The sequence below is a fragment of the Equus caballus genome, chromosome 27, assembly GCF_041296265.1.
Source record: "Equus caballus isolate H_3958 breed thoroughbred chromosome 27, TB-T2T, whole genome shotgun sequence".
NCBI classification, from domain to species: domain Eukaryota; kingdom Metazoa; phylum Chordata; class Mammalia; order Perissodactyla; family Equidae; genus Equus; species Equus caballus.
In genome coordinates this window covers 38,014,927-38,028,923 of record NC_091710.1, presented here as the reverse complement: position 1 = coordinate 38,028,923, position 13,997 = coordinate 38,014,927, and the positions used below count along the sequence as shown (strand labels likewise).

The following is a 13,997-nucleotide window of genomic DNA, read 5'->3' as shown; positions in this document are numbered from 1 at the left end:
TGAGCCTTTTGCATTTCAACCGTGTTGGCTTATTCTTTATGAATACCTAAACTAGATATTAAGAATTGATTCTTGGGGGCTGGCCCGTTGGTGTAGGGGTTAAGTTTGCGCACTCTGCTTCGGCAGCCTGGGGTTCACCAGTTTGGATCCTGCGCCCAGACCTAGCATTGCTCAGCAAGCCATGCTGAGGCAGCATCCCACATAGGAGAACTAGAAGTACCTACAACCAGGTACTGAGGCTTTAGGGAGAAAAAAAATTGATTTCTCTCCTTTCCAGGAATGCATTTATTCTGAAAGACTTACAAAGTAAATACACTTAGTATAACTTAACTGTTGCTTTTGTTTAAAGCTGACATAAAATAGCAGGGATCTAATTGGTTTCTTTTTCTTTGGATCTTCATTTCCTTAAAAACATAGGAGTTATAAAGATTGCTGTCTGAATAGCCACATAGGTGCTGAAGTTCATAGTTTGTATCAATTTTGGTTTCTTCCTCTAAGAAGTAATAGATTTTATAACCTTATGTAAGAATAACATTATGACCTTTACTGAATCTCCCTTTTGGATATAAGATATCTGGCTGATAATTTTATAGTGTTTCTGAGCTATTAATTCTGGACTCAGCATCTTCTGTTAAATCTACTAGAGCAAGGCTCAGCTAACTATGGTCTGCAGGCCCAAACCAGCCTGCTCCCTGTTTTTTTTTTGGCCAGTGAGATGAGAATGGTTTTTAGAGTTTAAAAATGGGAGAAAAAAAAAGAATAATATTTCCTGACATGAAAATTATATAAAATTCAATTTTCTTTTTTCTCCTGGAGAAGATTAGCTCTGAGCCAACATCTGTGTCAGTCTTCTTCCATTTCTGTATGGGTCACTGCCACAGCATGGTTGACAAGTGGTGCAGGTCAGCACCCAGGATCCAAACCCATGTACCCAGGCCACCAAAGTAGAACATGCCAAACTTAACCACTATGCTGGGGGAGGGGCTGAAATTCAAATTTTAGTGTTATGAATATTCATTGGAATGTAGCCACACTCATCATTTGTGTCCTGTCAATGGCTACTTTTGCACTACCATGGGAAAGTTAAGTAGCTACTGCAGAAACTGCCTGCTGCATTATCATTTCACATTTCTGCTTGGTGTGCTACAAAATCAGTGGTGCACTTATGACCTGACAGCATTTGGAGTGCCATTTCTCTCTCTGTACCACAACATTTTATTATTTTTTCTGTTACCAATTCATACCCATTTTGTCAAAACAAGAAAAGTGTACTTTTAAGGCACAGTAGAGTGTGGATTATCTTATCAAAATATGTGGTAAAATACTGTGTTTATTATACAATGACACCATAACTGTGCAAAAAAATACAATATATGTTGACATAACCAGACTAAGCACTCATCACAATGTTCCCAACTCATAGATAGGAAAGCAAGAATCAGGAAAATTAGAAGTTTTAAAATGGAGTCTCTCCTCACAGCATAATTTCTTCACAAAAATAAAAAATGAAAATGAGGTTGCAACCAAAGTATGTTTACAAGTAGCCCATGTGTTAGCCAAGCAAAGCCATTTACCAATGGTGAGTTTTATCATGTTTTTTGAATGCAGTAGCCCTAAGAAATGTGTCCAGAGAAAATAAAAAGACTATTAGTCTTTTGATGAGAACAGTTGCTTGAACAGTGAGGGCACTGGGCACAACATTGACAGTTAATTATAAAATAAGACTTGATTTTGAGTTTCTTTGGTTCTTAATCGGTCAGATGTTACCAGTACTGCCCAGCTGTTACTCTGTATTTGAAAAATCAATGCTGAGTTTGAAATGACTTAAGAATTAGTTTCTGCTAATAGTCTGTGTGGAACAAGTATAGGTGAGAATATTTTTAAAGAAGTTGAGAAACCACTACGTCAGTACAACCTGAAGTGGAATCTACTAAGATGTGATACAACCAACGGTGGTAAAAATATGCATGGAGCAGAAAAAGGGTTAGTTGACGGTCAAATTTAAAAACTTGTGAAGATGTAAGGTGTTTTGATTTGGCAGGGACCCATTTCACTTGTGTCATACGGCTTTGTTTTCTTTTTTTCTAGCAAGAGCTAACATTGTTCATTGTTAGCTGGTGTTACACCACTGCAAAGACCATGTAGAAAGAGAATAAACAACAAAATACTTGAGCTATACATATGTACACAGACTTCCCTTCAGTTCTTTCTTTCTAGTCATTCTGGGGCCCATCCATATCCTCTACTTGCCTAAGTATATTTTTAAAAGAACTTTAAAACATGTTTGCATGTTACCCTAAGATTAATATGTAATTAAGGTTGCTTTTATTAAATATCCAACTTTCACAAAATAAATGTTTGATTAGGTCATTTAAGGTGCTTTTAATACTAGGCTTTAGAGGGCTGTCCATACTGACAGAAAAAGACAGGGAATCTAAACTGACAAACAGTCCTACTCCCATAGCCGAATAAAAAACAAACAACAGAAGAACTGAAGCTTTCTCTGCTATCAGTTCTTTAATTCAGCATCAACAGAATTCTTTGGAGTATTATGTTTTTTCTCAATTTAATTAAGCAACTTTATCTGTCAAACAAGAACTATTAAATATTAATAAATTCAGGGCAGGATTGAGCTCCTTACACTGATAAACCTTCCTTGAAAAATGCAACATAAATCAGTTTTCATAAATCATAAAATAGTACTGTCCTTTCTGAGCAATAAGAAGCTCCTATATGTAACATAAGCGAGTGGTTTTAAGAAACCACTTATCAGAAGGCCCTTTTGGGTTTAATTGATGCTCAGAAATAAGTCAACTCAAAAGATGAATAATATTAACATTTTTTCCCAACTGTAAACTAATAATACAGAAATACTGAATACTGGCTATGAACAAGAAGGTCAAAGATGTATCTTTGGGCATTGTCACCAGTTTTGTTTTTGCTCTCACTTTCCTGCAGTGAGAAAGGGCTGCAAGTGATTTGAAGTGGTCTCTCTTGGCATTGCCCAGACTATCATAGCTGAACGTTCTGTTGCTATAGAACAGGTCAAGGGTGTCAGAGATTGAGCTCTTGGTAAGCTGGACTACATTATGATAGAGCGTCCTCTTTACCTACATCCTCTTGTTTGAGGCCTCCTGCTACACTGAACATTGTGCTGGGAGATGCTTCATGTGCACAGTTTTTGATCCACAGATGTTCAGTCTCCTCAACTTCATCCCTTCAGTGATGGCCACCTGATACTAATCGGGACAGTACTATAAAATAATAATGAATCCATCGTGGCAAAGAGAAAAAGGACAGTGCACGGTCTGGACCATTATAACACACTTTCCTGTGTTCTCTAACAAAATAAGATTCTTTGGTAATAAATTCTAAAGGAAATCTAGTGGGGGAATAGATTGCTCAGTTTTAAAATCAAGACTTTTCTAAAGTTGGCTGTGTTTAATGCTTTTAGTGACATGATCAAATTGCTAAAATTTCAATAAAAATTAGAATCTCCGAATTTTTATCAAGACAAGGCTAAAAAAATCCCAGTCGTTTAACAAACACATAAAAGTTTAACAAACACATAAGGTGCATAATGCAGTCTGCTTCCACCCGTAAGAGGAAATAATGGTCTAAATTGGCTAAATATGTGGAAAAGGAGCGTAGGCTGCTAAAACATTTGGGATTAAGCCGAGTAGTTTTTTACTTAGAACAGTTTTCTGCAGAAGGAACTTACCTAGAGGCATGTTGTTTGTGAAAATCCAGTCGAAATGTGTCACTTCAGACAAAATGTTAGCAGGAGACCAGAATCTGTAGTCCGTGGAGGTGGGTGGGAGGGTCGTACCGGAGGCTACATTCATCATGGTTTACAGCATAAGTGGATGTGCATGCACCATTTACGTGGTTCACATATGTGTGTGGGTTTTAAAATTCATAACAGTATTAGAACTATCACTTTTACAAGTAAATATCTGATACTATGATAAGCGTATACCAATCAGCCCAGCAAGTTTACACGTATTTCTCCAAATGGGGAAAATTGGCTGGTTTATAATAAGAGTACAAGTTTTTTCACAGGTGGTTTACTTGAAGCATGAATCACATGATTACTAGCTTAACTTTTTTATGAACATGGTTTATGAGTCCTTTGTATTTGATTTGCCATGTGAATATAGTTTTTTGTCAAATGTGCCATATTTGGTAGTTATCTGTTCCTTACAGTGTACTCGAGTTTGATAGTCTGATTGTCCTCAGAATCATTTACTGAGTAATTACCTCATCCCGTCATCCACATCTTCTCAAAAGACCTATGTTCTGACCAGGTTGTAGACATGAATTTTGCCTATAGTAGCTCTGGTAGACTATTAGGAAAAGTATATCTTTAAAGCAATTTAGATTGTCAGTGCAAAGGCGTTTTCATATAGACGGCTAATAAAGGTGATCAACCAGACTTTATTACAGTATAACAGGAGGGGGTATGTGGACAAGCACTTCCTGGAATGTCTCCTCATTGTATTTTGATGCAATTTTTCCTTAATTTGTCTTTGAAAAAAACAAACCCTCTTTCACTGCACAATGGCAAATAGTTAACTAATGTATATGAAACATTTGTACAATATTTTTTAATGAAAAACTTCTTAAATATTGATACCTATATGGTAGAATCTCTAAGAACAGGAAAAATCAAAATATCAGTGTAATGGACTATCAGGACCGGTGAAATATGTGTCTCTTCAAGTTTGTTAAGCAATTAAATTTTTTAAAGTAAAATGTTTTTAAGGTACATTTTATAAATATGTACAAAATCTAGGTCTATTTGATGCTTTATTCACTCAGATGAAATTTATACTTCATATCTAATGGGATATGCCATCATCTCCAAGAATTATAAACCCCTAGAATTAAAAACAAAACCAAACAAAAAACCCTTTAAAGATTATTCAGTTTGAAAACAAAAAGGGAACCATTACAACTTAATGAAAAAAATTTTATTTTTAAAAATGCTTTCAAATCTGATTCTAATGTGTATTGACTACGTATTTCAATAAATACATGAAAGACCTAAAGGGGGAAAAATTAACAGTACTCTAGCAAGGTAAAGAACAGAAATCTCTCTTTTTTCCCTAGCTTCTAGTTTGACACGAGGGAACACCTAACAGAATCCCGTCTGTAAAAAGAGCTGTAGTAATGTGCTTTGAAAAAACTCTTGCTGCATATAATTCTTAATACATCACGTGATGCTGTTGCCCTTAAGACTTAGAGCAACAGCTATAGGTTCCAACCTGGCACTTCAGGTAATGAAATATGATGACCAAAAAGTGCTTTAAGTTAAAACAAAAGTAAAAATGTATCATATCTTCTGAGATTGCACGAAGCAGATTGTCAGATCAAAATCTTTAGCTTTAAAAAAAAATCTGAAAAAGACTGCCATCCTGTTGTCCAAATAACCTCACTCAAACATCTATAAAATGGACTGGGCTGACATTCGTTCTTCCATAAATTCATTTAATATAAAACTCTTTGTATTTTTAGCAAGGATGAGTAATTGCAAGGATCTTTTACTCCATTATCCTCTGGTCTTCGTTTATCTTGTGTTGAATTTTTGTCTAACTCGGATTTTGAAAAGTTTAACACCATCTTCTCTTTAATTAAATACTAGTTCCTTAACTGTGTAGATTTAAAAGGTGATCTACTTTAAATTCTCAAAATCAGTACCCAAAAAATGTATACAGCTTATTCTAATCACTAACATTTACAAAACTTACACTCCATCAAATTAAAAAAGAATAAAATAAAACTTTTTTTTAAATAGTGCATACAAGGCACAAGAGCTTCTTAGTATATTTACTGAAGCCGAACGTTTTGGCATCAACAAACACACCACTTTAGTTTATCTTAAACTCAATTTCCAAACAGCACACCTTTTAGTTCAGGTTGAACTAAATTTCCAAGAGTATATGATTTTTGTTTGATGATTTGCATAATTTAATCTTAATAGGTATTTGAGGACCTATATAGTTTAACTGTCATACTGTTGATGAGAAGACAAAGAATATAGATATCAATGGAGGATTAATCTATTGGCCCATCAGGAATTCTTAACAGAAATTCAATATTTTTGCTATGTTCAATAGGAGAAATAACGTAAAAAGAGATTTTTAAAAAGCTAAACCAGCAAAAGAATATCATAGACCAATCTTCATAATTGTTGTTACAGATTTTCCCCTAATTTTCAGATGATTAGAAGAGATGAAAAATATATTTCTGATGTAATAGGAATCTATTAGTTCTGACATAAATTTTCTAGCCAGTTGAGCTCAAGCCTCAATGATCATACTTCTTTTCCAGCAAGGAACAAAAGCTAGAATTAGATTAAAGTCAGGCAAAAAATGGATGGTGATCTTCAACTGTAGGCCATTTGAAATCTGTAATGAATTCATTGTACAATTCACTCAGTCTGAGGCTGAATTCACATCAGAATAAACAAGTCTCATTTGCTACCTCCACCTTCTCGTAGGCAATAGGTTTTACAAACAAAGCTTCTTATCATAATGTGACTTGAAATCTCTTAAATGTCAGTATCTTAATAGTGTCAATTTTCTGAGTTGGAAAATCAGATGATTAATGGGCTTTTTATGTGATAAATTGTGCTACCCAAACATTTGGGTGGAAACTGGCCCATGAGTTTATTCCCAGTTGTTATGATAGAAGATATTTTTGCCCTTGATTCATAAACCATAACTTAATATTTAACAGGAATTTGTGTTAGTTGAAACAATCTATCCTGGATTAGAAATATTATGTTTTAAGCAACGGCTTGGAAAGAACTAATCAATTCATAGTCTGCATATCCAGCCAAAGGGAAATGGAACAGCTGGCCAGTGGTGCCTTCCTGTGGGAAGCCTCTTCCATCCATCTACAGTATTGATACCTTGAAATGAAACAGAAAACATGGAACTAGTATGTAAACAAAAAAAAACAACAACAAAAGAAACTAAGCAACTCACTCAGCGTTTGTTGCAGTAACATCCCTTGTTCAAAATTAAATGTTTTCTACACTATAAGGTTCAGAAGATGAGTTCTTGGATATAGACCTCCACGTCAAAGCTTCTCTAATTATAATATGCATACGCAAGACCAGAGGATCTTGTTAAAATGCAGATTCTGATTCATAGGTCTAGGGTAACCTATTTTGCATTTCTATTATGCACTTAGGTGATGCCAGTGCTGCTGGCTTGGGGCCCCGATTTGAGTGGCAGGGTTGTATGTTATTCTGCATTTGTCAGAGACCAGTAGCAGTTTAGGAATGACAACTGAGTTGGAAGGGGGATTTAGGGAGATAATTTTGAAATTTCATGTGCATAGAAGCACAGCATTTTTTATTTCTATTGTATAAGAGGGAAGGTTGAGCAAGCTAATCTTTTTTTAAAGATTGGCACCTGGGCTAACACCTGTTGCTAATCTTTTTCTTCTTCTTCTTCTCCCCAAAGCCCCCCAGTACATAGTTGTATATTCTAGTTGTAGGTCCTTCTGGCTGTGCTTTGTGGGACACAGCCACAGCATGGCCTGATGAGCGGTGCCATGTCTGTGCCAAGGATCCGAACCGGCGAAACCCTGGGCCACCAAAACGGAGCGTGTGAACTTAACCATTCGGCCATGGGGCCGGCCCCGGGCAGGCTAAATTTAATCTACACCAGCACTACTATGTAGGTTTAGGCACATTATAACTATCTGGAAACTATGCTGAACTAAGAAATATTTTATAAAAAAGCTACAGGTCGCTTACTAATGTAGTTCCCAAAGAGGAAAAGCAAATCTGAAGATACTGTTTAGTAATATAATTAAATTGGCATATCAATATTAGATAATATTTAATATAAATGTTATTGAATAGATTGCAAATCTAAGATGTAAAGCAGGAAAAACTATTTTAAAAACTGTTAAAAACTATTTTGACTATCTACTAGCTACCTTAGAAAAATTCAGTTTTTTAAAGAAATTTTACTGTCACTGGTTATGTCAATAGAATGAAAAACATTACATCAGAAAATCATTTTTTAAGTCAATACAGCTGATTCATGCTGCTATTTGTTTTTTATAACCACTAATGTCATATATTCAAATGTAATAAAATCAAGTTTCTGTGAGATTTTTAATTTCAAAGATGTTATTTTATCACTTAGTTACCAGATGTTTATTTAGAACCTACTATGTGCCTGGCACTGTGCAAAGTGTTGAGAATAATGATGAACAAACACAACACTGGTCTTGTGTCAAAATACTATCACTTATCATGACTTATACATGATGTTGCTATGTAAACTTGTAAAATATTTAAGACGTATGACCTCACAAAGTATGGTAATTACAACTAATTCAAAATACTGGAAAAAAATGGAAAATCCTGTGAAACTTTGTATGCTTTACAGAATTATGTTCTGTAAAATATTTTACTTGTGGTATTGTTTAGTGATTCTTTATTTGTATATTCATAGTTACACTTTGGGAATTTGTTTCCAGAAATTTAACATTGTCTCTCTGCTATTCAACCAAATTAAGAAGATTAAATTTTCACTGTCCTAACCATGGTTATGAACAACTTGATCTGCAAGACCATCATGTACAGTCATCCAAAACGCAGACATCAGTCAACTGGCAAATAGAATTACATAGCCTTTCCTCAAGACCAGACCAAAACCAAACAAATAAAAAACCAGATGTCCATGGAGTACTTTAGAACAAATGATTTTGTTTTAGATGCTACTTTCTTGCTTCTCTTAGATTTTAGGATTCTAGATTGCAGTTTTGTAAGTAGAGAGTTGCGTGATAACGTTAATGTTCAACTCTTTATATTGTGTCTATTATAACAAGACATAGTCGTTAGCTTTGTTTAGATGTTTATGGCTTTGTTCCAAAGGGACTCTTTACTGTAGCTTTTGATTGACTGCAGGCTAATAAACATTGTTTCAAATAAACTGATTTGGAACGACAGGTTTAAAAAATTATGGTTTACTATTTTATTACTACAAATGGACAATTTTCAGGAAGAGCTTTCTTTTTGAGAAGGCCTCTCTCATTTCCACAGAACTGCAAGGATTTCAGTTGTGAGTAAATGTGCCAGTCAGATATTGCTCTTCATTCTGATGGGTGCACAGCAGGCACCTAATTCATCTTGGGTCACTAAATGCAGGGCAAGCATAGGAACAGAGGTACATTCAAGCGTCTAACTATTTAAAAGCTATAAATCAAGCTAATAGCTGTTAAATAAAATTTGCTTTTTCCTCCTACATTCATAAATGTACCATCATAATGACAAAAATAAAACATGTTTGATGGTTTTTGTATGACAAAAAAAAATTATAGTTTAAAGAAAATGATTTATAATATGTATTATTTTAAGGATGACACAGGCTACGGGGTCCTACTGTGACCAAAAATAGGGATGATCTGTGCTAACAAGATATGATTATCTTGTACTTAGACCCAGTGAGATTCTGCTAATGGATGGTCAAGCATATGATCACTGTATATCCGGAAGGATAGAAAAAAATAAGCATGATCCTATCAAATGACAAGATAATTGTTACGTAAAGTTCAGTATTTTAGGATCAATCTTTGCCATGAATGCATTACCATAAAAAGGAATTTTTATCAAGGTATTTCTATAATTTATCTAGTTAACCCATATACTAATACTGAAGCTAATTCCATGGCCATGAATGCAATCCCAAGGGTCAGCTAAGACATCTTTTGAGTCACTTAAAAATAATTATGTTTATGGAAACTATTTATCCTAAGAGAACTGGAAAACTGTTAGAAAACAGAACAACAAAGGAAAGACGTATCTTACTTTCATAAAGTATGAATTTATTTTGTTTGAAGAGCTAAGTCTCATTCTCCATGGTTAATGCAGGATTGCTCATACCTTGAAGAGAGAACATAAATTAGCATTTTTTGTTGTTGCTTTTGGACAAAGAGGCAGAGACACTTTTATTCATCCACTAATCCCCCAGTCTACTTGCAAAGGTGGCTTGTATACAGTATGCGTGTTTATAAGATGGCTATATAGAAGCACACACACACGACACAGTGTTCACCACAACCAGTGTCACAAAAAAAGCCACTCTAAAAATAAAGCTATACACCTCAGGAAGTAGGGGTGTGAACAAGAAAATGAAAGATACAATGAACCTGGCACTGCTCACATCACCTTAAATCATCGTTTCCTAATTCTTCACCTACCTACCTCATTCTAGTCAAACTAATCTGTGAGCCCTTTCTCATCTCATCCTTCTCAAGTTTCTCTTCCATCTTTTACATCATCCTTTAGACTTTATCAATTCATCTATCAAAGTAACATAAAAATTAATCTAACATGCCAAATAATTAACAGCATGTAAAAACCAAGAAATCTCTTTTATGTTAATGTAGAACTATAAGATGAAACATAAATCCCTTCTGAAAAAAAGGGAGCTCTTTGTCTTTCCATCGCCCAAAACTGCCCCACAACTATACACTGCTGCTTTGCCTCTAAGGAAGCTGATGGATTCAAGGGGCAAACAGGTGTCGCCAATGCCTCGTCCTTCCCATACGTTAGAAAATGGAATGGCAGGTTTAAAGGTGAAGCGAGACCAAATTATGAATACTCAAATGATGGGGATCTTTCGAGGGTATATATATTCTTTAAGAATGAGACTCTTTAAAGAAAGCCTATATTTTATAAGAATATGACTGATTTTACATATATATATATATATATATATATATATATATAAATAAAATAATGACCTTAGAATTTTTACTCAGGACTATCCGTTTGTTTTCACTATCACCAGATCCCAAAGAGATTTCAAATAAATCAGTAAATGCTTTAAAGTGCAGTGACCCAAAGTTAGCAGCACTAGGAGGAAGTTTGAAGAGAAGACTAGAAATGAAGGAGAAAGGTTTGAGGAATTAAATTAGTCAACCTGGAGATTTTCTGGCTAATAGTGCCTTAATCATGGATGTATGGTTTTGTACTCCTTTATAGGGACGCCACACATATATACTCAGTCCTGAATGTATGACCACATGTTTTACTTTAATCCTTACTAACCCTGAGAAATAAGTAGTATTTTAAACATAAGAGAGCTAAGTCTAAAAGAGCTTAGGGAACTTAATAAATATCACACACTGACTACGTGCCCAAATTGGGATTTGAAAACAGGTCTGTCTGACTTCAGAGCCTTGCTTGTTCTTAGTCAATAAACTGTAGTGACTGAAGCAATCAAAAGATTAGAATCAACAACAATAACAAGAGAAATGTGAGTGGGACGTGAAGAAGGAACAGGTCGCTAAAGTCCTAGTAATTATGCAATTATTTTACTTCAACATTTTGAAATTGGATAGAAATTTTAGCATAAAAGAACTACACAATTTTAGATCTTTTCAGAGATTTTTCAACCTTTTGTCTGAATTTATTGCATTTTTTCCATTTTTTCAAAAATTACATTTTGAGTTTATTTCTGTCATTTTATTTAATATGCAATAATAATGGTTTGGTTTTTCAAACTGGAAAAAAAGCAATGTAGCTCTTTCACCAAATTATTTCCTACAGCCAACAGACATTAATCCAAAGACTTCACAAATATAAGTTCCCGACAATAATTCTAAATTTACATGGGGCGTCCGACGCCAAAGCAAGATAAATCTTGTAGGCAATATAATAGATTTTTTCACCACTTTTACCTTTTAAAAATAAAATATATCAAAATAGCCAAACAAGCACACTCTTACCAGCTTTGTCTTTTCCTAGGTTTGTGCTGCCCTCTGTCCAAGACTGAGAATCAGTAAGAAGGTGGCTCTGGGACTCTCTCAGTGGCTTTGCAGGAAACTGATGGTTTTCAGGACTGAATAATAATCATCATCATCAGAATCATCACATGAACTCTTGATAGTACTGAGTGTTTCTCAGAATAGAACTCAAACCCCTTGTGGTGCAGGACAATCATGGGAGTTTACCCAGGAGAATTTGGGGATGGGGCACAGGCACTAAATCACACTGACCCAAAACGAGAAAGGTGTTCTCTCTCCAGTGCTCTTGTCATTCTGTCCTCTACACTAAGCTGACAATCTCTGACTTTGGCAAATCTCCATTTTTAATACAGAGAATAGACCTCAGCTTCAGACTGTAGCATGTATGGGAATCCAGTTAGAACTCAACAATATTTTATTACCAACTTTATTTTTTAGAGTTATAATCTATTAATGGCAAATTATACTAGTTTCTCATTTATGACAGAGACAAAGTTTGGTTTAAAAATAAATTTAAGTGCCAATTTAAATAAATAAAATTATTAATTTTGTAAGTGGTAGGTGGATATGGAAAAAATACATGAAGGAGATGGTAGAAAGACAAGTTTGAGAAAAACTGGCTTAGTGTTTCTAAAGTGGCTTAACTGGTCTTGAACAAAGAATTCTTTATCTTCCTCTATAAAACTGAAACAACAAATTTGAACATTATCTTGCAGGAATGTTGAAAACATCTGACATTATCAGGTCTTACAAACATGATGTTTAATTTGGGGAATGAAGAGTCTTAAAAGAAGAATTTAAGTTTTAAAATTAAAGAATACATGCCATCTATTGATATATTGGATGGTATGAAAAAATATACATAAATTAAAATAACATTTCACTTAGAAAAAATATTGGCATAGAAACTATTAGTGCATTTTTAGAACACCCTGAAATAGTAATTATAATAATGTTCAAGAGAAAAAAACCTACTTAAAATTTTTCCAAGATTAATTTCACATATTTCAGTTGACTATAACTATTTTTTTAAAGAATATGCTTTTGCTTCTTAATAATTACCTCATATCTAAAATTTGAGAGAATTTCAATTTTGTGCAACCTTTATTAAAATTTTTGAGGTAAATTTTTTAAGGAAAAAAACCCATGTCTCCTATTTATATGGAAAATCTCTTTTACTCTAATTCTTATTATTCCTCTGGAAAGGGACCTTATACCAGATATACTAACTATTAACTAGCACACTAACTAGGTTCTGGTTTAGGGACTCCTTGCGGATTCATTACTGCTAACAGGACTCTAAGAAATCCAAGGATCCATTCATTCAACGATATTCATCGAGTACCTATTACATCAATGAATAAAGTCTTTGATCTCATGGAAATTTCATTGTAATTGAGGAAAAAGAAGAATAAAGAAATGAACAACTATATAATAAGTCAGGTGACAATAAGAGCTATGAAAACAGAAAAAGTGTAAGGGCAAGTGGAAGAGCTGGTTACTTTTTTATGCAGGGGTTTCAAAGATGGCCACTCTCATGAAGTTACACCTGAGCAGAATGAAGAGAAGGTACAAGACCGTTGAGATATCTAGAGGAAGAACAGTTAGGAAGGGGAATTGGCAAGTACAAAGGCACTGACTAAGGGACATGCCTGGTATGTTTGAGGACCAGCAAGATGTGTGTGTCAGGATTGTGAGTGACAGGAAGGTGATAAGGGATGACATCAGAGAAGTCTTGGTGCCCAGATGAGACACGATAAGGTAAGGACATTCATTAGCTTTTATTCTGAGTAAGATGGAAACCAGTGGAGGGTTTTGAGCAGAAGAGTGACACAATCTGATTTATGTTTTAAAAGGATCACTCTGACTTCTTAATGGAGAATAGACTTGAGTAGGGCAGAAATGGAGTCAGAAAGATCAGTAAGGAAGGTATTAAAATAATCCATGTGAGAAATGATGGCTTGGACCACGAAAGGAGCCATGGAGGTGGTAAGAAAGTATTCAGATTATGGATATATTTTGAGAAGGCATCTGACAGGATTTGCAAATGGAGTAAATACAAGGTAATCGAAAAAGAGGAATGCAGGACAACTCCAAAGTTTCTGGCCTGAGCACCTGGGAGAAGGGAGGTCACTAATACTGACATATGGGAGAACGGAGGAGAATCAAGTTTAGTGTGGTGGTGAGGGTGTCAATGGCTGGGAATCGAGAGTTCCACT

General features: G+C 34.8%; 1 protein-coding gene across 4 annotated transcripts in view; it reads right to left on the bottom strand.

The window, feature by feature from the left end:
* Positions 1 to 4,958: 4,958 nt before the first annotated feature.
* Positions 4,959 to 13,997, bottom strand: part of ZDHHC2 (zinc finger DHHC-type palmitoyltransferase 2) — a 65,219-nt gene continuing 56,180 nt past the window's right edge. For all 4 annotated transcript variants that reach the window (XM_070252779.1, XM_023630445.2, XM_070252780.1 and 1 more), the window contains 3 exons: positions 11,761 to 11,873; positions 9,836 to 9,910; positions 4,959 to 6,916 (listed from right to left, as the gene is read on the bottom strand). In XM_070252779.1, the coding sequence (XP_070108880.1) occupies positions 9,870 to 9,910; positions 11,761 to 11,873 (154 nt within the window). In that variant the 3' untranslated portion in view covers positions 4,959 to 6,916; positions 9,836 to 9,869. The remainder of the gene's footprint in view (positions 6,917 to 9,835; positions 9,911 to 11,760; positions 11,874 to 13,997) is intronic.